Raw genomic sequence first — 26,492 nt, forward strand, 5'->3', positions numbered from 1 at the left:
TGCTATACTGAACAAAAATCAGTGCTACAGCTTCTCTTTGGAAGGGGAGTAAATAGGGAAGGTAGGTCTCTTGGGATTATCAGTTTTGAATATTAGCTGCTTGTTTAAACAAGTTAGATATAAGGTTTAGATATAGACTAGGCCTTCTGATAACCAGATCTGTAATAACTATAAATAATTAACAATGTCCGGAGGTGCTGCTGCTGCTTCTGCTGCAGGTTACGATAGACACATTACCATTTTCTCCCCAGAGGGACGTTTATACCAAGTTGAATATGCCTTCAAGGCCACTAATCAGACGAATTTGAACTCCCTTGCTGTCAGAGGTAAGAATTGCAGTGTTATAATAAATCAGAAGAAGGTTCCTGATAAGTTGTTAGACCCTGCCACCATGACGTACATCTTCAAAATCTCCAAGACAGTGGGTATGGTTGCCAATGGGCCAATTCCGGACGCCAGAAATGCTGCAATGAGGGCGAGGTCTGAAGCTGCTGAGTTCCGTTACAAGTACGGTTACGATATGCCTTGTGATGTTCTCGCCAAGAGAATGGCTAATTTGTCCCAAATATATACACAGAGAGCGTACATGAGACCATTGGGTGTTATACTGACATTCATATCGGTAGATGAAGAACAAGGGCCTTCCATATACAAGTGTGACCCTGCTGGTTACTACGTTGGTTACAAAGCTACCGCCACTGGTCCAAAACAGCAGGAATTGACTACAAGTTTGGAGAACTATTGTAAGAAGAAGAACGTTGGCACCCATCTGGATATGGACCAATGGGAAAAGGTTGTAGAGTTTGGTATTGTCCAAATGATTGACTCCCTTGGTACCGAGTTCTCCAAGAAAGATTTGGAAATCGGTGTGGCTATTGCTGACAAGTTCTTCGTTTTAACTCCTGACCAAATTGAAGAGAGACTAGTGGCAATTGCTGAACAAGATTAAAGAAAAATTAAATAAAATATAACTGTTATGACTATGTAATCTACTTTAATATCTTCAATTTCAACTATCACCACATATAGATACTGGGGAAATGAAAGTCATCTATAAGCACTTCCAAGTGTTTACGAAACATAAAACTATTTGACATAGATCAGAGTTTTTTTAAATAATATATATGATATTGATCATAGCATATAGAAGTTCATTCATAAACAGTATATAAGAATAATAACTAATTGAATATACAAGAGTTAATTGCTGTTCTTTTCTAACATATTCTCTTCCTGCTGGAGCGCAATTAGAAAATGTAAGGAATGAACAAGTATGGACAGTGCTTACAATATTCGTCCCAGTCCTTACCGTACTTCTTCTTACACTTAGCTTGGTCTCTTAGAGCTCTGTGGACTAGAACCACGAAAAAGAAAGTTGGGAAGAACCATGGGAATGGAGAGTTAAATCCACAAGATAACGCCCAGATTAAGGATTGAGTCCAATCAGCAGTGTAGTGAATCTTTCTGGCATATCTGTACCAACCATCTATCAACAAGTAGGATCCATTGGAGGCAACCATGTACTTTGGATTCTTCAAGACTTGGTATGGCAAAAATGGGAAGGTCTTTCTCACAGACTTGTCACCAGACATTTGTTTTCTGAAGGAGTTCTTTTGACCATTGGTAGTGTCAAAGAAATAGTAAGCAATCAACAGAATGACGTAAAGGGAGATATTGTACTTAGTAGACCAGTTATACTCGGATGGATCGTGGTAGTACAGGTACAAGGTACAGTGACAGTAAGTGTAAGGGACACCGGCGATGTTCCAGAAGATCAACATGAAACCGAACTTCTCATAGGCCATATCCCAAGTTGGCACAATCAATTCTTCACCCTTAGCACAAGCGTTAGCGTATAGCCAGTGAGCCAGCATACAAACACCAAGTTGTGGTGTGACATAGCCGTAAGTCTCGTACTGCTTGAAACAGGCACCAAGAGTCATGAAGTACAGAGTGAACCATGGCAATCTAACCTCGAAGAACATCTTCAAGTCCAGGATACCCCATCTTGGGTTCAATGGAGCACCCATGAAGAAATCGTACAAGTGGTTACCAGTCATTCTGTGGTAATCATGAGTAACAAACAAAGTCCACAAATACAGAACAAATGAGAACGCGAAACCGGAACCAATGGCACATGTCATGATCCTACCGAATCTCTCAATGATGGTGTATAGCTTGAACACGCCAGTAACATGTAGCAAAACGATCAAAGTGGTAGAAGTGTACAGAGTCCACATCGCGTTACAGTAATAAGGCAATTGCTTGTTCTTCAAGTGGGCCAATGGCTGACCCTTAGTGGAGACACCAGGCAAGGTGTAGTAGAAGAAAATTTGGAATGCCCAGAAGGTGAAGAAGATAACCAAGTCGTACCTTTGAGGAACACCGTGTTCCAGGAATATGTTGTACAACTTAGCGATGAATTGGGCCCAGCTCTCGCCAGCTGCAGGCCAGGCGAAGTGTCCATTGTAGAACTCAGCACTGATCCACATATAGTACATCAGAAGTGGGAACCCAACTAACATACCGATAACACCAGCCGTACCACCAAATTCATACTCAATTTCTTCAGGCTTCAAATACTTACCTTGCGGTAAAAACCCAGCAGTAGACTCCTTCTTCTCACTCATTCTTTACCTTTTTTTTCAGTTAAGAACTGTTGTGTTTTAACGTTTTTATAGTTAATTGAAGAAACAATTTAAATAAAAAGGGTTATTACTTTGTTTATATAATAAAAAACTTGTAAATATTCAAGTTTTTTCATTAATAACGAATGAAAAAAAAAAAAAAAATTAGAAATCGTATAGATTAATGTCTATCAATAAAAGTTAAACGAATAATTATAAAAAAAACTACGTAATTTGTATAAATTAATATATATTTTTCATTGTGTAGACTGTAATTAGATAAATATATTCTACAAAATATCGTTAATACTATTTGAATATATCCGCGGAACACACCTTCCTTATTACACTATAACAACTACTTTTCATCCGAGGGAAATTTAGATGTTACCCGGATATCAACATGCGTTCGAATCCTCTTTGCGGACAGAAAATAAAATATGTTTTTTTTTTGTTTTTTTGTTTTATTTATAGCCGGGTAATATTTGATAATTGAGGTAGTCAGGTGGAGTTTTAAACTCCTTCTTTAGTTTCTGTTTGCTTAGAAAGCGACGTACACCATAGGCCTTGTTTAATTCCACGGAACGGATTTTATATGTTTCTTTCTTTCTTTCTTTTTTCTTTTTTTGCTTGATTTCCGCGTTGGTAGCAGAACTTCCACGGAACCGCGGGAGTAATTGGAAATTCTGGTGGAAAGAGAGGCGTTTAACACATAAACATAGCATATAATCAGAATATTTGCCATCATTAGTTGTAGTTTCTTTCTTCCACCGATATGATTCAAGGCCTAGTATATATAAGAAAATAGGTTGGAGAGCTTATCATATTATACAGATTGGGAGATTTTAAAAAAAAAAGAATAGTAGGTTAGGTAGTTCTCTTTGGGAAGATCTTTATGTCGGAATTTAAAGTGAAGAAACCTAAACGGAAGGTTGGGAAGGCGTGTGATAGTTGTCGGAGGAGGAAGATTAAGTGTAATGGTGTGGCGCCATGTCCGTCGTGTATAACTTATGGTTGTGAGTGTATTTTCAGTGACAGGAAGACTACTAAGAAGACGAGTCCCAAGAACAAATCTCCTATAACGGGCAACAACAGTGCATACGATGACAAGACAAATGGATATAATACTAATGATAAGTCATATGTGCTGCCGAATGCCAATGTAGCTACTAACTCTGGCGTAACAGACCCTATCGTTAACACTAGCACAAGCACTAACATCAGTAATAATATCGATGATAATATCGATAATATTAACAGTATTTATAGACAGCAGTATGAGCAGACCTATGCGGATACAGAGTCTGATAGCAATGAAAATTCTGAAGGTAGCACCAAGGATCCGTTGATAATATATAAGGATGACGAGAAGACGGAGGAGACTATAGATAAGCTTACAAATATACTGAACGAACTAGAGAGCATTGTAGAGAAGGATCCCTCTATCCAGGGCACTATAGACGCTGTCAAGAAACAGCTGAATACAGTAATAGATAGCTGGGAGCCCGATATCGATTTTGACAAGCTTGTCCAGGAGGAAAACGGCTGCAGCAAGTCTATAGAGACGAATCTGATGAAGAATAAATACTCTAATCACGTACATCTGACAAGGTTCAGGATTTGGATTGATTACAAAAACGCTAACAAGAGTAATCACTTCATGGGAGAATGTGGATTTTCACTGGCAGAGTCCTTCTTTGCATCAAACCAACCGTTGGTGGATGAGCTGTTCGGTCTGTACTCTCAGGTAGAATCTTTTTCATTGCAAGGTTTAGGATATTGCGTGCACCTATTTGAACCTTATATGAAAACAGATGAAGCTATCAGGCTCATGAAAGAAACTTTATACATCGTGCTCAGATTTATCGACATCTGCGTGCATCATATCTCTGAAGAGTCAATATCAATAGCTAACCCACTAGAGACATACCTGAATAGGAAAAATCTGATGCCAATAACACATACTCCAAGATCTTCTTACGGTAGTCCCGGCAGCTCTAGTACACGGAATTTAGTCTCCACCGTTATAGAACATATACGGCAACCATATGTCGAAAATATTACCAAAGTTAGTAATACACAATTATTAGCCACGAGAGACGATGATTCTAAAATGTTCGGTTTGCTACTAAACATGTGTAAGGCTGTCAGAAATAGGTTCGTAACATTGATGACGAATTACACGACTATTGATATTAAAGAAGATTCAAATGGTGAGATGACAAATGCAGTTAAGGAGTTTACCTACTTATGTGAAACTGAAGAACTTTTACTAGCCCTTTGCTATAATTATTATAATTCCACTCTTTACAGCTTCTTTGAGTTTGGTACAAATATTGAATACATGGAACATCTTGTGCTGCTTCTCGAAGAGCAGTTATCTTTGGATGAACATTATGGGTTTGATAAGGTGATTAATGTTGCTGTAGATAACGCTAAGAAAATGGGTTTCCATAGATGGGAATTTTATGTTGGCTATGATGAAGCAACAGCAGAGAGGAGGAGGAGACTATGGTGGACATTGTATTGGTATGAGAAATCCTCGATTATGCAGAAAGGTTTTATCTCAACTATAAATGACTCAACAGTAAATTGTTTGCTACCAAAAATTTTTAGAGATAATAATTATCTTGACAGAAGGCATTTCTTGGAAAATATTCAGAAATGTCGAAAACTGAAGGATGTAGATGTGATTCCAGTACAAGAGCTCTGTAATTATGGTAACCTGGCCTTAAGTCTCATCGCCAGTGAATTTCATGTGAACTTCCTCTACAAAGAAAGATATACTACTATTAGAAATACTTCAAAGCCTCCGAAGGTAAGGAATGTATATTTAAAGGAAATTATTGAAGGAATACGGTATTGCGAAAAATCATATGAGGCTATCAAAAGTCAAACTTCAAGACTATGGAACATAGTTTTTAGTGACTCTGAAGATTTGGAGATAAGTAGGGAAGATAGAGCATTGGCCTCGAAATTTACGCTGAACTATGAGTATCACAGATTTAGGCTGATCAATATGGCTGATAATCTAATTGCAAGATTGACTGTTAAACCCAAACCAAGATGGTTAGTAGATGTTCTTTATGGACATTTACTTCAACTCCATGAACATTGGAAGGTCATGAATAAAATTATATTGTCCATGACTGATGATTATTCAGTTGCACAAACATTTGAACACTATGCACCCCTGTGTTTGTATCTAACAACACAAACCTTTCTGATAATAAGAAATATGGAGATGGATGACATTAGGTCCATGGTTAGTGTTTATCATCGATTTTTGAAGATTGGCGAGTTCTTGGAACAAACAAAAGTCGTGCACCTTGCTGATAGTCATACATTTAGAGATTTTTCAAGGTCTTTTTCTTTCATAACAATCATCACTAGATTGATGATTATTGAATATATGCAAAGCAAAGATATAACTAAAGAGCAGCTAGTAGAATCCTTTTCAAAAGATACACCTGATTTATCTGAGATACCGCGAATGATATTAGATCCTAATTCCTGTTTGTACTATTCATTACTTCAACCGATCAAAAAATCTGGATTTACTTTATCTTTCAAGAAAATTCTAGAGGATGCAAGAATGATGGATCTAGAAAGTGGTAAACTAAATAATAAGCCATGTTCCAGTGTCTGTCCATCATTGAACAACATTCTAAACAATGCAGAAGGGGACTGCTATAAGTCACCAAAATGTACGCCTGCCACCGGCCATAATACTGATGATTCAGTATCAAGCTACATGTCAAGGAATAAATCTTCTTTGATGTCCGGAAGGACCGCTTCCACTGATTCTATCACCACTCCACCTATAGGGAATTTCAAAACTCCATTAAGCTCCACTGCTAAAAATGTTGTTAATGTACCAAATGAAGCATTCACCCCTGTGGGTGAAACTGTGTCTGATGTTCCCGATGGCGCAGAACTAAATGTTCAAGTACCTTTCTTAGCTCAACCGAACTCAGAGCAACAAAGTTCTTATAATCTTGGAACCCTTGATGAATTTGTAAATAAAGGTGATCTAAGTGATTTGTACAACAGTTTATGGGGTGATCTATTCTCTGATATTTATTTGTAATCTATTAAGAGAGGTTAGTTATTGTATTTTTTTTTTTGTTTGTTTTTTTGATTACTTTTTTGTTATTCTAATTTGTAGTTGCTGGTTATAATCAACTTCGAAATCTAAATCATTTAATGTAATATTAGCTACTAATGTACAAATTATTTATATGACTAAAACTAAAAATCTATTTATTCTTAATCTTTGAAAGAATTACTCGATATGTAGAATACCCATGATACGTTTTCCATGCGGAGTGTTCCTAATAGGGCCGACTAGAAGTGGAGAAACCAAATCAACCAATTTTTTATACATATAGTTGTTTGACTCCCTCGAGATGTCCAGCGCGGTTTGAAGAACATAATTACCAAAACTATCATTTAATAAAGTTTGAACTTCGGCTTCGCCCTCGTTAATCAGCTCATTAATCATAGTTTCAGCTACAACTGGAGTTCTGAGAATTTTTTCAACTACATTTGATCCAAATTTGTGAACAGATAGCTCGGTAAATCTTGGCTTCAAAAGATTGACGATTTTATATGTGTAATCGTAATCATTTCTGTCGGCTTCCTTTGATATGATATATTGAACAACATAGTTTCCAAAAGGATCGATGGTTAATTTATCAACATGCTTTAATAATTTTTCGCAGAGTTCTTTGAATTGTTTTTTAGAACCATGGTCTAAACAGCGTTGTAAGACACAACAACCATGTCTATGAGTAGCAATGTTGCCGCATTCCTCGCCTGCAGCATCAAAAATAAATTGGAAATCTTCCGGTTTCAATTTCTGTAGACATTTTTGGATTACATGATTACCATTCAGGTCCTTACTTAGCTCGACAGTGTTAGCCTTTAGTGAGTCGACAACAATAGTAGCCTCTTCTTTAGTGGAGATACACTCTATTAGCTTTTGTAAAGCACGTGTACCATGAGGGTCCTTAGAAATTTCAACCATTTTTGGTGCAGCAATAGTGGCTAATTCGATACGTTGTTCATTACTCACACGTTCCAACAACTTCTGGATTAGATAATTACCGAATGAATCGGTCATCAATTCGATAGTGTATTGTTTAGTTTCCTCGAAGATGGCATCAGAAGCTTTTTCGCCTAGCAAATCCAATTGCTTTTGAAGGAAACGACAACCATGTTGATCCTTACATAGAGAGTAGATGTTACCGATAAACTCATCAAGAGAAGCATTCGCGTAGCGAGAAGCATCCTCCAGTTTTCTTTGCCTGTCCTCGTTATTGTAGTAGTGATGATTTCTCCTTCCTCTATTTCTGTTATTGAAATGGTTTTTGTCATTCTTGTCATTCATGTGATCTTTGTTTCTACCGTAAGGATGAGGGGGTCCTTGAGCCATAACTGGCGAGTGAGGCATCATACCATTGAAGGCAGGGTTGTTATATAACCATGGAGGGGGGGTACCACCTTGTTGATGTTGTAGCACCGGGAAACCTTGAGGAAGAATAGGAACATTCTCATCCACTTTGCCACCATCTGCAGAAATTGGACCCTTCATAAAATCAGGTAATGGACCCATTTGGATTGGAGAGTGTGGCATAGGGATAGGAGAATGTGGATGCATTGGGGCTGGTCCACCGATATTTGGAGAGAAAGACTGGAATGGACCGCCAAATTCTCCAAAAGCACCAGGGAAAGGAGATCTCACACCATAAGCAGAATGAGGTGGTTGGTGGCCGGCTACACCAACCACTGGATTAGCTTGTAAAGGTGGGCCACCGTATGGATAGGCAGCTGCATAATTTGCAGGATACCCGTTCTTATCATTGGCTACCAATGGTTTCTCTTCCTTACCATTCTTATTCTGATCGCCGTCAACAGAACCTTCTACATTACCTTCTCTGTCGTAAGAAATTGATTGAGTTCTAGTCTTTTGCTTCTCACCACTGGTTTCGGTATTGTCATCACCTTGAACAGGTGCTGCACTTCCTGCTAGATTTGGATCAACCAAGCCGTTGGTGGAGATGGCATGGAAAGTTTGCCTTCTGAAGGCACTTGTGTTAGCACCAGGTAACTTAGCCGTCACATCTTCAGAGTTTTCATCAGTAATTGTTGACGATTTGGTTATGGAATCGATGACATTAGTAGCGGTAGTGTCATTGGAGATGTTCCAAACTTGGTCTTGGACAGGTAAGAAAGGATCTTTATTAACGCCTTCCTCATTTTCGTGGGCGGTAGGACCTAATGGTTGAAAAGCTGATCCCATTACTGGGAACATCGAGGCATCATTAGAGTTGTTAAACATAGCTGGCATTCCTCCACTAAGAGCATTGGGGTTACCATTGACGTCTTGAAATTCAGGAGGATGGAAAAATCCAGATGGGTGTGGCATATGCATCATCTGTGAGTACGGCATAAACCCATACATCTGCGGAGGAGGAAACATATGAGACTGAGCATTGTTCTGCATAGTAGGTGGTCCATTAGGAGGCATTACCACCTTGTTAGGTGTCTCTACATCATCTAGATGTAACTGTTCCAAAGCTGAATTAACAGTTTCCGCAGCAACTTTATCGGACACCGGAGTTTCCTTCGTTTGAGTTTGAGTTTGAGTTTGATCTAAGTCAGTCATTAGGAAAATAAAACTTTGTAGTAATTTTTATTAGTGTACACGGAATATTTCAAAAATGTAGAAATTCTTTTTATTACTTGGTTTTTTTTATTAGCAAAATAAAAAATCAATTCTATTAGAGAGTTTTGAATGAAGTAAAAATATGCAATATAAGGTTTATAGTGGTCCTAAAATCTCTTCTATTTTTTTTAAATCAATATTTTTAATAAAAAAAAAAGTGTATAGTATACCCTTTCCGTTAACTAGTTTACAATTGGGAACTGAAAGAAATCAATAATGTACAGAAAATAAAAAATGGTTTATAGGTAGAACACAAAAAAAAAAGAATATCTGATCAGTATTTCTTTTTTATTTTTAATTTAATTTAATAAATTGTTCTCTGTAATCCTAACAATTGGGTTTATCCTTCTATTATATTTTAGACTTTATGGAACTTCTAATATTCTCTTTTGATTTAGATCTAAATTGATCTTATAGTTGCTTTTTACAATGTATACAACTATATCAGAGAGATACATAATACGTGATTGAAAGAAACCTAACACCCTTCGACCCATCTAGTTCTTCATCATCATTGTCATCTCTTCAATTCCAAGGTACAAAGGCCCGGCCTCTCTCTCTCTCTCTCTCTCTCTCTCTCTCTCTTCCGCTCTGGTGACGTTGAAAAAAAAAATTTTATTCCACAACGTGTTCAGTGATATTAAATCGATAACGGTATAACCTGCGCATCAAAATATTTCATATTTCAATATTGATATGTAATATGATATGATATTTGATAAAACAGTAATATGATAATACAATAATATAATAATTTAATATAATATTTGTGCGTCGATATTAAAATGAAAAACAAGTTATATATTTAACAGGATTATTATTAAGTTTTTGTATGTTAAATATTAGAAAAAAAAGATAATAAAATTAATAATAGAAAATAATAATATTACTGTGCTTCAGAATTATAATGGTATGAGATAAATGAATAAAAATAATAAAAAAAAATAATAAAATGTGCGTGCGTCTATATTAAATTAACGATTCTACACTGATGGTATCGATAAAAAGATAGAGGTGAGGATCTCTAAAACAAAATCAATACTTTTGTATTTTACTTTTAAAAGCTTCAATATTGTTGTTGAATCTTATTCGAATTTTTTGATAACGGGTAAAAGTGTGTGTTTTTAAAAAATGTTAATCAAAAAAAGAATTGAATAAAAAGAAACAACCATTGAAATTTAAAAGAGTTTGAAAGAATTTGAAAAGATAATAGAGATCATTCCGAATTAGAAATGACAACATCAATGCGTATTAGTTCCCGGAAAAACAAAAAAATTAGAAAAAATCAAAAATTAAAATTAGTACAACCAAAAAAGTTGGAAGGAAATAGAAAAAGAATTAAAATCAGAAAAGAACGAGAATTTCAAGTTCCTAACATAATTAGTTCTCCTTTTCGTGTTGAGTAGAGACTCTTTGCATAGCAGCCAAGAAATCTTCGACAGATCTGGTAGACTTTTTCTCCTTCAATGGCTTACCGTTCATCAATCTGTCAAAGGCAACAGATTCAGACATGATGTAGTAGAAACCACCTAGAGTACAGAAGACACCAATGGACCAGATGTAGATCTTAACGACAGTAACGACATCAGTCCAGTTTTGAGAGAACCAACCGAACAAGGTGAAACAGGTGGCAATGACATCGACGGCGAACACAGCACCGGCCAATTGCCAGGATGGGATGGAAGACCAGAATGGACCAACGGCTCTGGTGATGAAAATCAACCAGTTTTCAGTCAAGGAGATTTGCAAGAACAAAACACCATCAATGGAACCGAAGTTTTGAATGATACCACCTCTTGGCAAGAACATGGTAGTCAAACAGATCCAAGTACCGACAGCCAAAACACAACCCAAGATGATGGACATACCCCATAATCTTGGTAGGTTCCACTTGACAGGTTGTTGAGAGAATGGAGCATTGTCGTAAGCAATGGCTAGAGTGGCAACATCAGCGAAGATAGCAATGAAAACAATCAATTCAATGTCCAAGGAGTGGTTCAAGATGATAATCCATAGACCCAAGAACAATTCCAAATGTAGAGACAAAGCGATACGGTAGACAACGTAGGAGTACATTCTGTGGAAAATTTGTCTGGAAGTCTTCAAAGCATCGATGATAGCAGACAAACCTGGGGCCAAGAAAACAATATCAGCAGCGGATCTAGCAGCGTCGGAAGCACCTTCGACAGCAATACCGGTATCAGCCTTCTTCAAAGAAGGAGCATCGTTAACACCGTCACCAGTCATGGCAACCAAGTAACCTCTGTTTTGCAAAATTTCGACGACCTTGTACTTGTGTTGTGGGAAAACTTCAGCGAAACCATCGGCGTTCTCAACGAAGTCAGCCAATTCAGAACCTGGCATGTCACCACCACCACCTAGACCTAGTCTTTCAGCGTTGTAAATGTTGGTACCTAGACCCAATTGTCTACAGGTTTCCTTAGCGATACCGACGGCATCACCAGTTAACATCTTAACTCTCAAACCCAATCTTCTAGCTTCGTTAACAGTTTCAGCAGTGTCATCTCTTGGTGGATCCATACATGGCATAACACCCAAGATTTCCCAGTGACCTTCACCTCTCTTTCTAGCAACACCCAAAGCACGGAAACCTCTGGAAGCCAATTCAGCGACCTTGTTTTCGTAGTTTTCGTGGATATCTTCTGGGATTGGGTGGTCTTCTTCGACAGTCTTCAAGACGAACAATGGAGCACCCTTAACACAGATGATTCTTTCACCTTCTGGGGATTCAACAACAGCGGTAACCTTCTTGGAGACAGGGTCGAATGGGTGGAATTCCAAGACCTTGTACTTAGTCAAAGCATCCTTAGCCTTTGGGTAGTTAATCAAAGACTTCAAGAAAGCCTTGTCAATAGCATCCAAACCCTTCTTCTTTCTGGAAGCAGCCAAACAAGCAGTCAACATCAAGTCATCGTCAGAGACACCTTCGACGGTGTATGGTTCGTGCAAGGACAACTTGTTCTTGGTCAAAGTACCGGTCTTGTCAGAACACAAGATTTCGACACCAGCCAAAGATTCAATAGCAGACAACTTTTGGACAATAGCTTGCTTCTTAGCCAAGTAAGCAGCACCGACAGCCATGGTAGTGGTAACGACAGCTGGCAAACCAACTGGGACACCGATAATGGTAATACCTAGAGTGAATCTCAAGATCTTGACAATGTTGTCAGTTCTGTAGAAACAAGCAGCCCAGATACCCAACAAGGTAACGATAACCAAGACCAACAATAGAATACCAATACCGTTCAAGACTTCAGTGAAGTGACCTTGGCCACCAGAAGCCTTGTTAACCAAAGCAGCAGCTCTACCGACGAAAGTGTTGTCACCAGTAGCGGTAACGACCATGAAAGCCTCACCTCTCTTAACAGTGGAAGAGGAGAAGGTTTGGTCACCGTAGTGCTTGTCAACAGCAAGGGATTCACCAGTGATAGCAGATTGATCGACTTGTAGGAAACAGTTCTCGGTAACTAGACGACCGTCAGCTGGGATAATGGTACCGTCTTCAACTTGTAGAATATCACCTGGAACGACTTCGTTGGCTGGAATTTCAACCAATTGACCGTCTCTGATGACAATAGCAACGTTAGCTAGAGTCTTCTTCAACTCGTCGACAATGGAACCGGCTTGGAATTCTTGGATGAAACCAACACAGGCGTTTAACATTAGCAGACCACAGATAACACCGAAATCGACCCAGTCAGAAAGACCGGCAGCCAAGATAGCAGCGGCTTCCATAACGAATTGAATTGGACCGACGAAGAACATGATGAACTTAACGACCATGGATTCTCTCTCATCGGCCATTTGGTTCATACCGTACTTCTTTCTTCTGTGGGCGACCTCATCGGAGGTCAAACCGTAGGATGGGTCAGTTTGCAATAGTTCTTCTGGGACAATTCTAGCGGAACCGGTGTGGTTACCTTCGTCCTCGCTTTCCTCGTCATCCATACCGTGATGAGATTGCAATTCCTCAATCAAGGCATCGATGTCATCATCCTCAGACATCTCCTCTTCGTCTTCCTCATAGACATCTTGAGGAGGCTTCTCGTTGTTGGATTCAACGTCAGACATAATTTATATATTATAAAGTGTAAATATATTAATTTTGCACTGGTTTCTTTCTACTTTCTACCTAGAAAAAAAAATTTTTTTGTAAAGACTGGAAGAATTTGTAAATTGGAAATATTGAGTAAGATAAAAGAATTTTGTTTAGATATTTATATTGGAAGAAATTGTAGTAATTTTTTTGTTTTGTTCATTTGAAAGAAAAAAAAAAATTTTTTTTTCCTCAATTCTTATTGATTGTCGAAATAAATTATCTCAAAATTAAAAATAAAAAAAAATTTTTTTTTCACTAGTCTTTACAGTACTGTCTTACCAATCTTTAGACTTATATTTTTCTTTTTTTGTTTACTTTTACTCTATAGTTGATAGTAAGAGAGCATCCAAACGAATTATTATTTTTTTGTTCAATCTGCTAATACAGAAGAAACAGTTAGGCAGAGAGAGAAAGAGTGAAGGCAGAAATGACGTATTGCGATATTTTTGAAAATTGAAATTGAAGAAGGTTTTCTTGTTTTTGTTTTTGTTTGTTTTTGTTGTTGTTTTTTTGTTTTCTCCGAGCTTTTTTTAATGGGAAAAAGGGACCAGCGTTAATTGGAATTCCCAGTATAGGACATAGTACAGTAATAATACCAAAAAAAAAAAAGTAATGAAAAAAAAAGAAACAAAAGTAGAAATTAGTAAACAAATAAGTAAAAGAACATTTGGGCAAACCCAAAAAAAAAAAAAAAAGGAACAAGGGACGGGATGTTTGTCCGAGTGTTTGTATACTTCTCTTCTCTTACTCTCTTACTCACTCCCACTCCCACTCCCACTCTCTCTCTGCTTAACTTTTTTTTGTCAAATTGGGAAAGACATAACAAGGACTGTCCATTTTAGGAAATTAGTTTTATAAGAGAAAAATATAAACAATAAAGAAAAAGGACAACAAAAAAAATAAAACAAAGCCGATAGGGCGGGTCGGGAACGGAGCTCCCTTTCCATAAAAAAACTCCAAGAATATCAAACATTGAACAGAGAGAGAGGCGAGCAAGAGAGAGAGGCGAGCGAGAGAGAGAGAAAAATGATCTTCACTATAAGATGAGCATTGAGGTCTTTTTGTTTTCACTCTCTTTCAGGGGGATGGGAAAAAAAAAATGTTATTCCCACTTGACGAAACAAGGAAATAAAATAGCTCTCTCCGATATGAAAGCCGGGTTACAATGCTGAATAGTAAAGCATCAAAAAAAAAAAAACTATGCCGGTTTAGGAATCGTTATGCTGAGACAAAAGGGGTGGGATCCCATGTACGATAAATGTGTCTTAACGACAAAAGGTGTGAGAACAAACGAGGGAATTTTATTTCATTATCAGTAAAGAAACGTCTTATCTCTTAAAAACTATTGGGTAGAACTTAGCTACCCTAATAAGGTAAAAAAAAAAAAACTGATGCCACGTTCTGTTGGAGATTAGATACACAACAAAACTGAAATTCCAAAATCTTGCATCATATGCCGTATAACCCTTAAGTTCGTACTTACACTATACAGAAGTTACCCTATCTAAATACACACTCCAACAACACATCCACAAATACACACTCTTTCACTTACCCGGGGTTACCCACTGTTTATCCGGTTTTTAATGTTTTTGTCATCCACTACCAACCAACTAACACAAGATGAGGTTATTCCAACAATAAAACACCAAACAAGGAACAAAGAACTTACCCGGGTGTATATCCGGGTAAGTTGTTTAGGGAAAAGAAGGGGGGATCTTGGTTTGCTGTGAACAAAGAAACCACTGGCACATTGCGAACATAGAGAGATGAGCAAGTCGAAAAAAAAAAAAAGAGGGCGTATAATATTGACGGAAAGGGCGAAATTGAAGAAATACTAAGAATACGATTTGAAGTATTGGTACGTAGTGGTAAGATGTCAAAAAAAAGATATATACTTTAATAGAGAGAAAAAATACCCTTTTTTTCTTGATGAGAAAAGGCTTAGAGTAACTCCTTGTTGAAGAAAAAAAAAAAAAAATAATAAAATATACAATAAAATGAAAAATAGCAATAAACTACAAAATATACAATAACTTAAAAACTTGTTATTATTGCATTGCTACAGCATAAATCAACGTAAAAAACAAGCACATTTAATAAAAGTATTAATAGCATTAACACACACACACACACTATATAACAAAAAATATTTGAATGACTCCGGATGATTTGGGTGGATTGCACAATCCGAAGTCTGTAAAGGCGTACAAACAGTATTTCGGCGATGAAAAGGGGTTATACACCAAGTTGGAGACAGACGCCGTCAAAGGTATCTCAGAGAGCTCTGCGGAGAAGCGCACCAAACAGTACGGCTCTAACAAACTCCCCGAGCGGAAACCGAAATCGTTCCTCACTTTGGTCTGGGAGGCGTTCAACGACAAAACGATGTTGTTGTTGACGACCGCGGCTATTGTTTCATTTACGCTGGGGATATACGAGGTGATGACGCAGCCGCCGGAGTACGACCCCGAGGGGAACAAGATTACGAAGGTGGACTGGATTGAGGGGCTGGCCATTATGATGGCTGTGGTGGTGGTGGTGGTGGTGAGCGCCGCGAACGACTACCAGAAGGAGATGCAGTTCCACCGGCTGAACCAGAAGCGGGAGGACAGAGAGATCATCGTGATCCGGGACGACAAGGAGACCCTGATCTCTATCCATGACCTGCTCGTAGGAGACCTGGTGTCGCTGCAGACAGGGGACGTGATCCCTGCAGACTGCATCCTCGTGAAGGGCGAGTGCGAGTCCGACGAGAGTTCCATCACTGGCGAGTCCGAGACCATCAAGAAGGTGACCTTGCGTGAGGCGCTCAGCTACGCCCAGGACCACGCAGAACAGGATATAGGCGAAGGGAAGTTCCCGGACTGTATGCTGATATCGGGTTCTAGGCTGCTGTCGGGTCTCGGAAAGGCTGTCGTCACCGCTGTGGGTGTACACTCCATGCACGGGAAGACGATGGCCTCGCTAAAGGAAGAAACAGAGAGCACTCCCTTACAACAGAGACTGAGTCAATTGACTGATAACATCTCCGTATATGGCTGTGTTTCGGCAATAACGCTATTCGTAGTCCTGTTCGTCAGGTTCTTGTTCTACATCATTCCAAGTAACGGGAGGTTTCACGACTTACCAGCAGCAGAGAAAGGTAGTAAGTTCATGGACATTTTCATCACATCGATTACAGTGATAGTGGTTGCCGTGCCCGAGGGTTTACCTCTGGCGGTCACCTTAGCATTGGCCTTTGCCACTACACGTATGACAAAGGATGGTAACCTTGTTAGAGTGTTAAGAAGTTGTGAAACGATGGGATCGGCAACAGCTGTGTGCTCCGATAAGACAGGTACTCTAACCGAGAATATTATGACAGTGGTGCGTGGTAACCTTGGTGGTACACACTTCGATGATATTGGCAGCAATCCTTCAAAATCTGATATAGTATATAAGAAACAATGCTCAAAGGAGCTCAGGACACAGATATTCACAAATATCGTACTAAACTCTACTGCTTTCGAAAATAAGGACTACAAAGAACCCAACCAGTATAACTCCATCGATAGGGACAGCCCCAAACCATTGATAAAGAGAATCACCAAGTCATTTCAGAGAAAGAAAACTCAGAAGGCTGATGACGAGGAGAGTTTGATCAGTAATGCAGCACAAGGAAGACAAGAACCTTATATAGGCTCCAAGACAGAGACTGCATTGTTATCGTTAGCCAAAAAATCTTTTGGTTTAATATTTGGTTCGTTGCAGTCGTATAGGAATGATCCAGAACAAGTAGCTAATATTACCATTGAACAGATAATCCCCTTTGAAAGTTCAAGGAAATGGTCAGGTCTAGTGGTGAAGTACAAACCTGATGGTGCTGAGTCATCCTTTAAGTATCGTTTGTACGTTAAAGGTGCTGCAGAGATTGTCTCTAGGGCTTGCACGAATCAACACTCGGAGGAAGGTGAGATAGTAGAAATAGACAAGGAAAAGCGGGCCATGATCGAAAAGGAAATTGTTGACCTCGCTGATCATGCATTAAGAGCAATCTCACTTTCTCACAAAGACTTTGATGTTGATAATTGGCCACCAAAGGAATTCATTGACCCAGAGAATGAACATGAGGCACTAGCTACAAAGTTAATCGATCCTAAGAATCCTGTGCTAGATGGAATGGTACTAGATGCCATTGTAGGTATCCAGGATCCACTGAGAGAAAGTGTCAAAGATGCTGTTGCTCAATGCCAAAAAGCTGGTGTCACTGTTCGTATGGTTACCGGTGATAACCTATTGACAGCAAAGGCAATTGCTAGAAATTGTGGTATATTATCCACCAAAAATTTAAACGATAGTCAATGTGCAATGGAAGGTCCGAAGTTTAGACAATTAGGCGATGAGGAGAGAAAGAGAATTCTTCCCAAACTAAGGGTGTTAGCCAGATCATCACCGGAAGATAAAAAGATTCTTGTTGGTACACTTAAAGAAATGGGAGACGTTGTTGCCGTTACAGGTGATGGTACAAACGATGCACCCGCTCTAAAACTTGCCGATGTTGGTTTCTCTATGGGTATCACAGGCACTGAAGTTGCCCGTGAAGCCTCTGACATTATTTTAATGACTGATGATTTCTCAGCCATTGTTAACGCCATCAAATGGGGTAGATGTGTTGCCATCTCAATCAAAAAATTTATCCAATTCCAACTTATTGTCAATGTTACTGCTGTCCTGTTGACGTTTGTTACTTCGGTCATTTCTGAAGAAGTTAAGTCTGTTTTAACTGCTGTACAATTACTTTGGGTTAACTTAATTATGGATACCTTAGCTGCGTTAGCTCTGGCCACTGATAAACCAGATCCAAATATAATGGACCGTAAACCAAAAGGTCGTTCCACACCTTTAATCACTCCATCGACATGGAAGATGATTATCGGACAAGCCACATTGCAACTAGTTGTAACATTTACTCTATATTTCCACGGTGCTCAGTACTTCTTTGGCGTTCCAAAAGAGGAATTGCCAGGTCATAAGCATCAACAGATAAATGCAATGATTTTTAATACATTTGTTTGGTTACAATGGTTTACTCTACTAGTGTCTAGGAAGTTAGGTGAAGCAGATGGTATCAAAGATTGGAGAAAGAGAATTACTGCTACAAATTTGAATTTTTTTCAAGATCTTTTCAGGAACTTTTATTTCATCTTCATCATGCTGTTAATCGCCATTTTACAGGTTCTGATTATGTTTTTCGGCGGTGCACCATTTTCGATTGCCAGACAAACAAAAGAAATGTGGTTAGTAGCTATTTTCTGTGGAACTCTCTCCCTACCAGTCGGTGCCCTAATAAGAATTTGTCCTGATGAATGGGCTGAAAAGGTGTTCCCAAGAAGATTAGCTAGAATCATCCAATACATAGGTGGTTTGGAATTTCTAAGAACTGTCATCTCTGATACCGATACAGAATCCGAGGAAGAAGAAGAAGCAGATGATCGTGCTACTCCCGGTTCTTCAACTGCCTACTTTTGAACAATGTTTCCTATCATATAGCAGATATTCAACCTTTTTTGAAGTAAGAGCTGCGCATAGATTTCTTATTCAAAGGAGGACTGTTACATCTATAGAGAAAGAAAAAATTAAATTGTAAAAAACAACAACAAACTAATGTGTAATGAAATCAAACAAAAATGCCTAATATTGAATGTATTCGAATTTACGACTCACGAAAATATAGTCCATTCCCTACTTGTCTATAAATCATTATCTATATTTTTTGTATTTATATATTCATTTGCACTCTTCACAATAACTTGAACGAATTTACAATACTCATCATAGAATGGGTTAATATCCTTTAGAACTTGCTCGAGCTCTACAAGCATATCTATTCTCTCTAGAATCTCACGATTTTGCTCATTACTGGATTCTTTTTCAATCGCTTCCTCCAGCGTACCTACAATAGTCTCCTCTAATGTCGTTAAAGCTAGTTTAAAGTCCTTGAATGCAACACTTGAAGGTTCTGAATTATCACCTTTTCCAATAGCAACAATAGATTCCAATTGTTCTATCAGTTTTAACACCGAGCTCATTCTGTTCCTAGCTATATTTAACTCCTGTAATCGTGTCACCATCAATTTATGCTCCTCATTGCTAGTTAGATTCTCTTCTTGCAAATGATTGACTTGATGGTCCAGCTTCTTTACGTCGGCCTCCAAACCTCGTACCGCATTCGCCAGCGTATCTAAATAGTACTCCAATTTAGAGGCACCTATAGTTCCTGATGTGTTTACTTCTGTACTATTCCATGTACCTGGTAATGTATCTGATATCTTTTCTAGAGAATAAATTGTATTTTCTAACTCTTTGGTTAAATGTTCTGTATAATAGTCAAGTCTCCCTTGTAAACCAGTCGTAACGGTACGAACTTCATCTAAACCACCACCATTTGTCTTGGAGAGTAAAATATCGACAAAAGCTTGCGGAATAAATTGCTCATCAAAGAACATATTAAGGATATCATCCTCTTCCCTCATGTCATGGTCAGCCATGTTTATTTTTTTTTTATACAGGTTGTTGGTGACACTTTTCAATTATTTTATTATACAAGTCAGATTATGATAAGAGCCAATTGGTCTTTATCTATTCAACAGTTGTGCTTAGAATCTTGAAGACTCGCATTGTTAGGTAGTTTGTTCATATTACGCTTTTTCATTGTTAAAAATACAAAGCTGTTCTTCCGCGAAATTAGCGTTATTTTACAGAAAACCAGTAGAAATTGGGCAAAAGCAACTTATGCAATGTGCTAGTTATATAGTATATACGTATGCTGAATTCTATCTAATATTCATAGAGGCTGCAGTACTTCCACTTACCAATAAGAAGCAGGTTATCGTGCTCTTGGTTAGGTATGTTAATGAATTGGGTTATATGACTATCAGAGTTAACTATCATCGTAGCTGTAGAAGTCAATAGTTCTCTTCCACTAATGACAATTGAAAAGACAGTATCTACACCACAGGCGATAAATATCTGTTCCTTGTGTACGTACAATCGGTTGACACAATAGTCGTTCTTTATTCTTAATCGTTGAACGTAGGTATCGGATTGGTTAATATCCCACAATGCTAATGTACCGTTCTCATAACCAGCTAGGAATAACCTGTCATTGATAGTTAAAACAGCTGTACATGGAGACATGAATGCATTCGGGAACTGAGCTACCTGTTTCTTCGATGCTAGATGATGAAGGCTAATTGTTCCTGATTGATGACCTATGAGTACCTGTTTCCCACCAATCCCAAATTCCAAAGGACTTGGTTGGTAAATAGTATCTGTGTTCTCCTCCGAGCTTACCAGGCTAATACAAAGAGCAGAATCGAGTTTATTTTCACGTCTGGTAAATTTATGTATCATCTCTCCAGATCCTAGCTCCCATAGCCGTACAGACCCGTCAGTAGAGGCCGATAAAATATTTCTCCCCTTTCCTATCAATATGGCATCAGTGATAGCACCGGTATGCCCCCGTAATGTTCTCGGATTTGATCCATCAGCAATAGACCATATTTTTAATTGCATATCATTGGATCCAGATAAGATAACTTCTCCGCTGGGAAACAATTTCACTACAGTAACATCACTGCTGTGCGCCTGCTCCAAATCGAGTTGTCTCTTCCAATCACTGCTGTAGACAACAATTGAACCTCTTGAATCTCCTATAACAATATGCTCACCAGTAGCGTCACCAGATTCTAAATCACACATCTCGTCATTCCCTAGAGCATGCTCTTCAATCAACTGTATTGGCACCCTGAACTGAAAACGATTGCCACCTAGTACTGCCTCATATAACCCATCCCGTACCTTACCAAAGCTACCAGATCCACCATCCTGATGTTTCACCACAAATTTCCCATCCTCTTCCTTTACCCTATACTCCTCAATGCGATCAGGCGCTATATCCAAATTTATATAGAATTCCCCTGATTCTTGCACCGCTTGCTCAAAATCCCCTTGAATGTGCGCCACCTCAATAACCTCCCCAGCCATGTTTTCCTTCCTTGATATATCCTACACTATTGAATCTAAATCATCCAAGAATTCCATTCAAAAACCTTCTTGACCTCTGCCCGCTACCTTCATACTCAGATCATCCTACCAGTTCAATAATTTTTCATTATTTTTTTTTTTTCAATTCGGTTTTTCTGTCAAAAATCGCTATCTCGATGATTCTTTAGCTCATCGCCTGCTTCTCTACGCTTGTTTCTGTGTGATAGTCACTTTCAACAATCTTCATATATTTGAATGTTCATCTATTTGGCATGTTCAAAGTCCAAAAACCCAATTTGACCTTCTAACGATTCATTAATCGTTTTATAACATGAAGTCTGATACGCATATGGGTCTCTGATTAGGTTGAGATTACATAACTAAAAAGAAGATCAGGTCAGACAAAGCGTGGGAAATAACACATGGCTCACCAACGAAGTCGTATTAGCCGGCGTAGGAAGATTAAGTCTTGCCAATACTGCTACATCCATAAGCTTAAGTGTGATCATGGAACACCATGTCAGACCTGCACCAGTCAACAGGTTGAGGATCAATGTATATATAATTTCCAGAATGGAAAACATGCTAAAGAACCACATAGCCACAAGGTAGTCAATACCAAGTATAAACTGGTAAACATTTCAAAGGATGATTTTTTCAAGTCAAGGGCCTTCTATCCGCTTTTTAGCAGTACATTGACCGATAAGTTAGTATTCCCCTCTCTATATGACAGTACTGCATTGAATCCGAAATTTACAAGGAACCCTATAACTTCGCTGAGCAAATTACACCGGTCTACACCTATAACAGACATTGACGAGGTAATATCCCTTATACCCAAAAAGCTCAATGATTCGCTAGCGCAGTTGACAACATTTGAGTGTTCTATACACCCAGTAATTCCAATTCTATCAATTAAAGAATGCGAAGCGGCTCTGGCTGAACTCTATAAGCAACTGAAGCATTCTCAAGTGGATATCAACAACTGTCTCCTACTATTTAGTATTTTATTTTGTGCTTCTTATGCTAATCTGGCCTCGGGAGCACTACTAAATACGCAAGCTTGTACTGATTATTATCGAGCATATAATTTCATATTGAAACAGTCTGACTTCCCCAGATACCCTAATAGAAAGGCTCTAGAAACATATGTGTTAGTAAATTTTACTCTGGATCCCAATATGGTTGATGCTACAAATTTCTCACCAATGTTAGTCAGGATGGCTCAGCAGTTAGGCCTGCATAAGTTGGATTCCCATCAGGATACACACTCTAATAAGTTACATGTCCTGTGGCATTTTCTATTATATATCGACGGTTCATCATCTGTGGTTAATGGATTCCCCTTCTCTACAAGATCAAATATTCTGGATGAAATCCCAATACCTATAAAATATGTGGATCCTAACCCAAGTGTCCCAATAGAGTTTACCATTGGAAGATTTTATATAAATAAATCTTTCAGGATTGTCATGGATTTAGCTAGTCAGAGCAATATATGTTCTAAGAATGAAAAAAACACTGACGAAAATGTAATAAATTCAGTTGCCAAGATAATAATCAAACTGTGCAAATCAATGGAAAACAGATTATCGGAAGATTCTGGCGACTATTTCTCTAGTACCCTTTACGTGTTTCTTTACCGTCTTCACTCCAGGTATATTTTGCTTACTTCTAATGGGCTTCCTAACGATAAAGTTCTAAGAAGTGAGTCTCCTAATAATGAAAAGCTTTCTAATGTGGTTGGAGATGTATCTTGGATATTAGACAAACCCCAGGAATTCAACAAGAAAGTTGTAATTCTGTCACTTTTGATTCTTATACAAACTCTTAGAAGATTAACACAGAAAAATATTCAAAATTTTGATTGGTATACTAAAGGATCTACTGTCATGCAATACCTGTTCGTTCTTCTTAAAAATCTTTACCAGAACAGCTCTTTCGTTATAGATTTAGAGGATAACTTTCCAGATTACGTCCACACACTTAATGATGATGTCTTAATGTCGTTAGAAAAAGAGCCATTTCATTTCCAAATTGTACTTTTAGATACGCTAATGGATTTATTGGAATTCAAACTTGCTCCGTTATGGAATAACTTTGATCTATTCCAGTTTTCTCTAATCAAAAATATCAAAGAGGAAACTTGGAAGAAACTATCAAAAATAAAAGCAGATAGCCAAGAGAATATATTAAAGTTAAGATCGGAAATCTTAATGTTTAAGCTGGCTGATGAATTACTAGTAGAAAGAAATAGTATCTACCTAGAAGATTGTCTACAATTGTGGGAAAACGATGCTGACTTTTTACAGTATTCTCAAAACTTTGCACAATGGCTAACTGAATTATAATTATAGTAACTATATATTTTTGTCCGGATTAAATATATATTTAGCTTAATAAATCTACTATATTTTCCTCTACCTAATTTGATTTAAGGCGTTGAAAATAGCCGATTCTGATTGAGGTTTCTTCTTAACTTTTTCAAATAATTTCCAATACCGTAAAGTCTCGTCACCAGCTCCAGAAACAATTGTTGTCCCGTCTGCCGATAAAGTAAGGTGCAAAACTCTAAAACTGTGCCCCTTCAAAACCGCTAAAGGTTCCAAGTTTAGAGAGTCCCAAACTGTTAAATTATATTTGGAGTAACCATGGGAAGTGACTATCTCATCAGTATTTGTTGACCATATCATATTACATACTTGCGATCCTGTATCTACATCATTCAATTTTGAAGAAGTGTTAACATTCCATAATTTTAATGTTCTATCAGCAGTACCACCACCTGTGGCTAGTATTCCTTGTCTATGAGGAGACCAAGCCATAGCTTTGACAGCGGCTTTATGTTCATTAATCGATAGAAATGGGGTTCTCGAGGTACCTTCATATACATATACCATGTTGTCATTACCACCAGATGCGAGCTTATTGTCATTCTGATTCCATTTGAGACCACAGATTTCTTGCTCATGAGTTTCAATCCTTTCAAAAAATGGATCCGCCATTCTAACATCTCTGTGAAGGATTGTTCTATCTCTACTTCCAGAACTTAATATATAGTCATTCCATGATAAACAAGCCACCCGATCAAGATGGCCTGAGAGTGTTCTAATACATTTCTCCTTGGTAACGTCATATATTTCTACAATACCATTTCCTTGACCAATGGCTAAATGAGAGCCCGCTCCCATCCAACTCAGACTGGTATATTCGTTAGGAGTATCGCATAGATGTATTACCTCTCCTGATTGATGTTCACTCAAAAAGACAGATTTGCCTAGGGCCACAGCCAATATATCGGTAGACGACCAATCAATTAGGCTGTAATAAAAATCATCTGCTAGTGATGGCGCATCTAATACTCTATAGGGAACCTTACTTATTTGTTTAAACTGCTTTACTGGCGATAGTAAAAGCTGTTTAGAATCAAATCTAATAGGAGAAATTTCCGGGTTTGTGAATTGCGACTGCAAAACTGATGCAGTTGTAGGTCTTGAAGAAGAATGTTCCATATATTTGAGAAGGCTAGCACCTCTTTTGGAGGAGCCTAAGTCCTCAATTGATTTCCCTGCGGTGAATGTAAGTCTCTTTGGAGTAACAGGTGCTGAAACAGTGCTCCCTTGTCGATTTGCACTGTGGTTACTATGCCTTCTTCTGGACGGTGTAGAATATGGGTTAATTAAACCAGATGTGTTATTACCATCTGAGTCGGTATCGGTATCGGTATCGGTATCGGTATCTGATTGGTTCTCTCTATATATCCTTATTTCTGAGCTGGATTTTAAAGGCGAGGAATTATTTGAGCTTACAGTGTTTCTTATCTGATCAATGCTAGAGCCGTAGGCAGATTTACGCGGGCTATATAGCCCCCCTGAACTGGTACCCGGTGTACTTCCTCTCTCTGGTGACATATTAACATCCCTAGTAAGATATCCCCCGAACAATTCGTTCTTGAGAATCGTATCAAACTTCTCTTGTGACTCTCTTTCTTTTCTCATTTCTAATTGATCCGCACATGCCGAAGTTGGTGAACTAGGCGTCGATTGCCCACTTCTAGAGTTATTTTGCACAGAAGTACTTCCTATAGACCTTATGGTGTTGAGATCAATGTCTGTTCTAGTGGGAATATACCGATCAGTGTATTTATTCACCGCAGAACGCGGTCTCCGAGTTCCGTTCCTAGTAGGAGAAGACAATAAAGAGGAACTAGACGATCTTCTTCCATATTCTACTGACTCTCTCCTCTCATATAGTACACCCTTTTTAAATGGAGATGCCTGTGGAGTATTATTCACAAATGGATTTCGAATTGAACTATCTTCAACCATGTTAACTAATAAGTACTCTCTATCTTTTATAATTTTTTTTCTAAAAATATCCAAACAATATTACAACCTTAATAGGTGTTATATAATACAACGGACGTGTTCCAAGTAGATAATGTGGTCTCAAAGTGTCTTTTGTGGTATTATAGCACCAGTCTAAGCACACATATCATTTTTAGGAAATGGCCCGCTTATAGCAGTAATTTATCACTATGAACTAATAATAACACGAGACTTAAGTATACTTGAACGAAATGTCACGTTAAGTGGTTTTGAAGTGGTTCAGAGGATCAAATAGTCAAAGTAGAGAGATTGTATGTGATCTAGTAAACAAGTTTCTATTCCCAAAGAAAAGAATGTGTTCATTGACAGAAATTTTTGTGTTTTTTGATCGATTCCTTCCACGCAACTATACCACACCTATGTCCCCGTCAGGTGAACCAAAGCAGATGAGCTCTTTTTTCGCGTAGAACGATTTTTTACTTTTTGAAGGATTTCGTGCTTTCTAAATGGGTTTTTTTAACATGAAAAATACATATATTGACTAAGCTGATCTGGAATGATCCGCAGAAATTGCCGTAGGAGTGCTCATGACAATAATTTCATCAATTCTATAAGAGACCTATTCTACAACTGATTTACATCACAAATAGTTATACTCA

At 38.1% G+C, this 26,492-nt stretch overlaps 10 protein-coding genes across 10 annotated transcripts; 4 read left to right on the top strand and 6 right to left on the bottom strand.

Annotated features, from left to right (window-relative positions):
- Nucleotides 1-184: 184 nt before the first annotated feature.
- Nucleotides 185-949, top strand: SCL1 (proteasome core particle subunit alpha 1; the record flags this gene model as incomplete). Its single annotated transcript, XM_071051386.1, has 1 exon — nt 185-949. The coding sequence occupies one exon, from the start codon at nt 185-187 to the stop codon at nt 947-949; it is 765 nt and encodes a 254-aa protein (XP_070907415.1).
- A 298-nt stretch (nt 950-1,247) lies between these two features.
- ERG4 (delta(24(24(1)))-sterol reductase) lies at nt 1,248-2,630 on the bottom strand (the record flags this gene model as incomplete). Its single annotated transcript, XM_071051387.1, has 1 exon — nt 1,248-2,630. The coding sequence occupies one exon, from the start codon at nt 2,628-2,630 to the stop codon at nt 1,248-1,250; it is 1,383 nt and encodes a 460-aa protein (XP_070907416.1).
- Nucleotides 2,631-3,522: 892 nt separating this feature from the next.
- Nucleotides 3,523-6,717, top strand: PDR1 (drug-responsive transcription factor PDR1; the record flags this gene model as incomplete). The annotated part of the gene is made up of 1 exon (XM_071051388.1): nt 3,523-6,717. One exon carries the CDS (start codon nt 3,523-3,525, stop codon nt 6,715-6,717), a length of 3,195 nt encoding a protein of 1,064 aa, XP_070907417.1.
- A 195-nt stretch (nt 6,718-6,912) lies between these two features.
- Nucleotides 6,913-9,297, bottom strand: PUF4 (Puf4p; the record flags this gene model as incomplete). The annotated part of the gene is made up of 1 exon (XM_071051389.1): nt 6,913-9,297. The coding sequence occupies one exon, from the start codon at nt 9,295-9,297 to the stop codon at nt 6,913-6,915; it is 2,385 nt and encodes a 794-aa protein (XP_070907418.1).
- A 1,440-nt stretch (nt 9,298-10,737) lies between these two features.
- PMA1 (H(+)-exporting P2-type ATPase PMA1) lies at nt 10,738-13,449 on the bottom strand (the record flags this gene model as incomplete). The annotated part of the gene is made up of 1 exon (XM_071051390.1): nt 10,738-13,449. One exon carries the CDS (start codon nt 13,447-13,449, stop codon nt 10,738-10,740), a length of 2,712 nt encoding a protein of 903 aa, XP_070907419.1.
- Nucleotides 13,450-15,634: 2,185 nt separating this feature from the next.
- On the top strand, nt 15,635-18,988 carry PMC1 (calcium-transporting ATPase PMC1; the record flags this gene model as incomplete). Its single annotated transcript, XM_071051391.1, has 1 exon — nt 15,635-18,988. One exon carries the CDS (start codon nt 15,635-15,637, stop codon nt 18,986-18,988), a length of 3,354 nt encoding a protein of 1,117 aa, XP_070907420.1.
- A 221-nt stretch (nt 18,989-19,209) lies between these two features.
- On the bottom strand, nt 19,210-20,007 carry COG7 (Golgi transport complex subunit COG7; the record flags this gene model as incomplete). Its single annotated transcript, XM_071051392.1, has 1 exon — nt 19,210-20,007. The coding sequence occupies one exon, from the start codon at nt 20,005-20,007 to the stop codon at nt 19,210-19,212; it is 798 nt and encodes a 265-aa protein (XP_070907421.1).
- Nucleotides 20,008-20,296: 289 nt separating this feature from the next.
- Nucleotides 20,297-21,505, bottom strand: RPN14 (Rpn14p; the record flags this gene model as incomplete). Its single annotated transcript, XM_071051393.1, has 1 exon — nt 20,297-21,505. The coding sequence occupies one exon, from the start codon at nt 21,503-21,505 to the stop codon at nt 20,297-20,299; it is 1,209 nt and encodes a 402-aa protein (XP_070907422.1).
- A 422-nt stretch (nt 21,506-21,927) lies between these two features.
- Nucleotides 21,928-23,856, top strand: RNJ42_01229 (Zn(II)2Cys6 transcription factor; the record flags this gene model as incomplete). The annotated part of the gene is made up of 1 exon (XM_071051394.1): nt 21,928-23,856. One exon carries the CDS (start codon nt 21,928-21,930, stop codon nt 23,854-23,856), a length of 1,929 nt encoding a protein of 642 aa, XP_070907423.1.
- Nucleotides 23,857-23,925: 69 nt separating this feature from the next.
- Nucleotides 23,926-25,833, bottom strand: CDH1 (Cdh1p; the record flags this gene model as incomplete). The annotated part of the gene is made up of 1 exon (XM_071051395.1): nt 23,926-25,833. One exon carries the CDS (start codon nt 25,831-25,833, stop codon nt 23,926-23,928), a length of 1,908 nt encoding a protein of 635 aa, XP_070907424.1.
- Between the last annotated feature and the right edge of the window lie 659 nt (nt 25,834-26,492).

The sequence above is a fragment of the Nakaseomyces bracarensis genome (genome assembly GCF_045282275.1).
Source record: "Nakaseomyces bracarensis strain CBM3 chromosome Unknown Scaff6_1, whole genome shotgun sequence".
Taxonomy (NCBI): Eukaryota; Fungi; Ascomycota; class Saccharomycetes; order Saccharomycetales; family Saccharomycetaceae; genus Nakaseomyces; species Nakaseomyces bracarensis.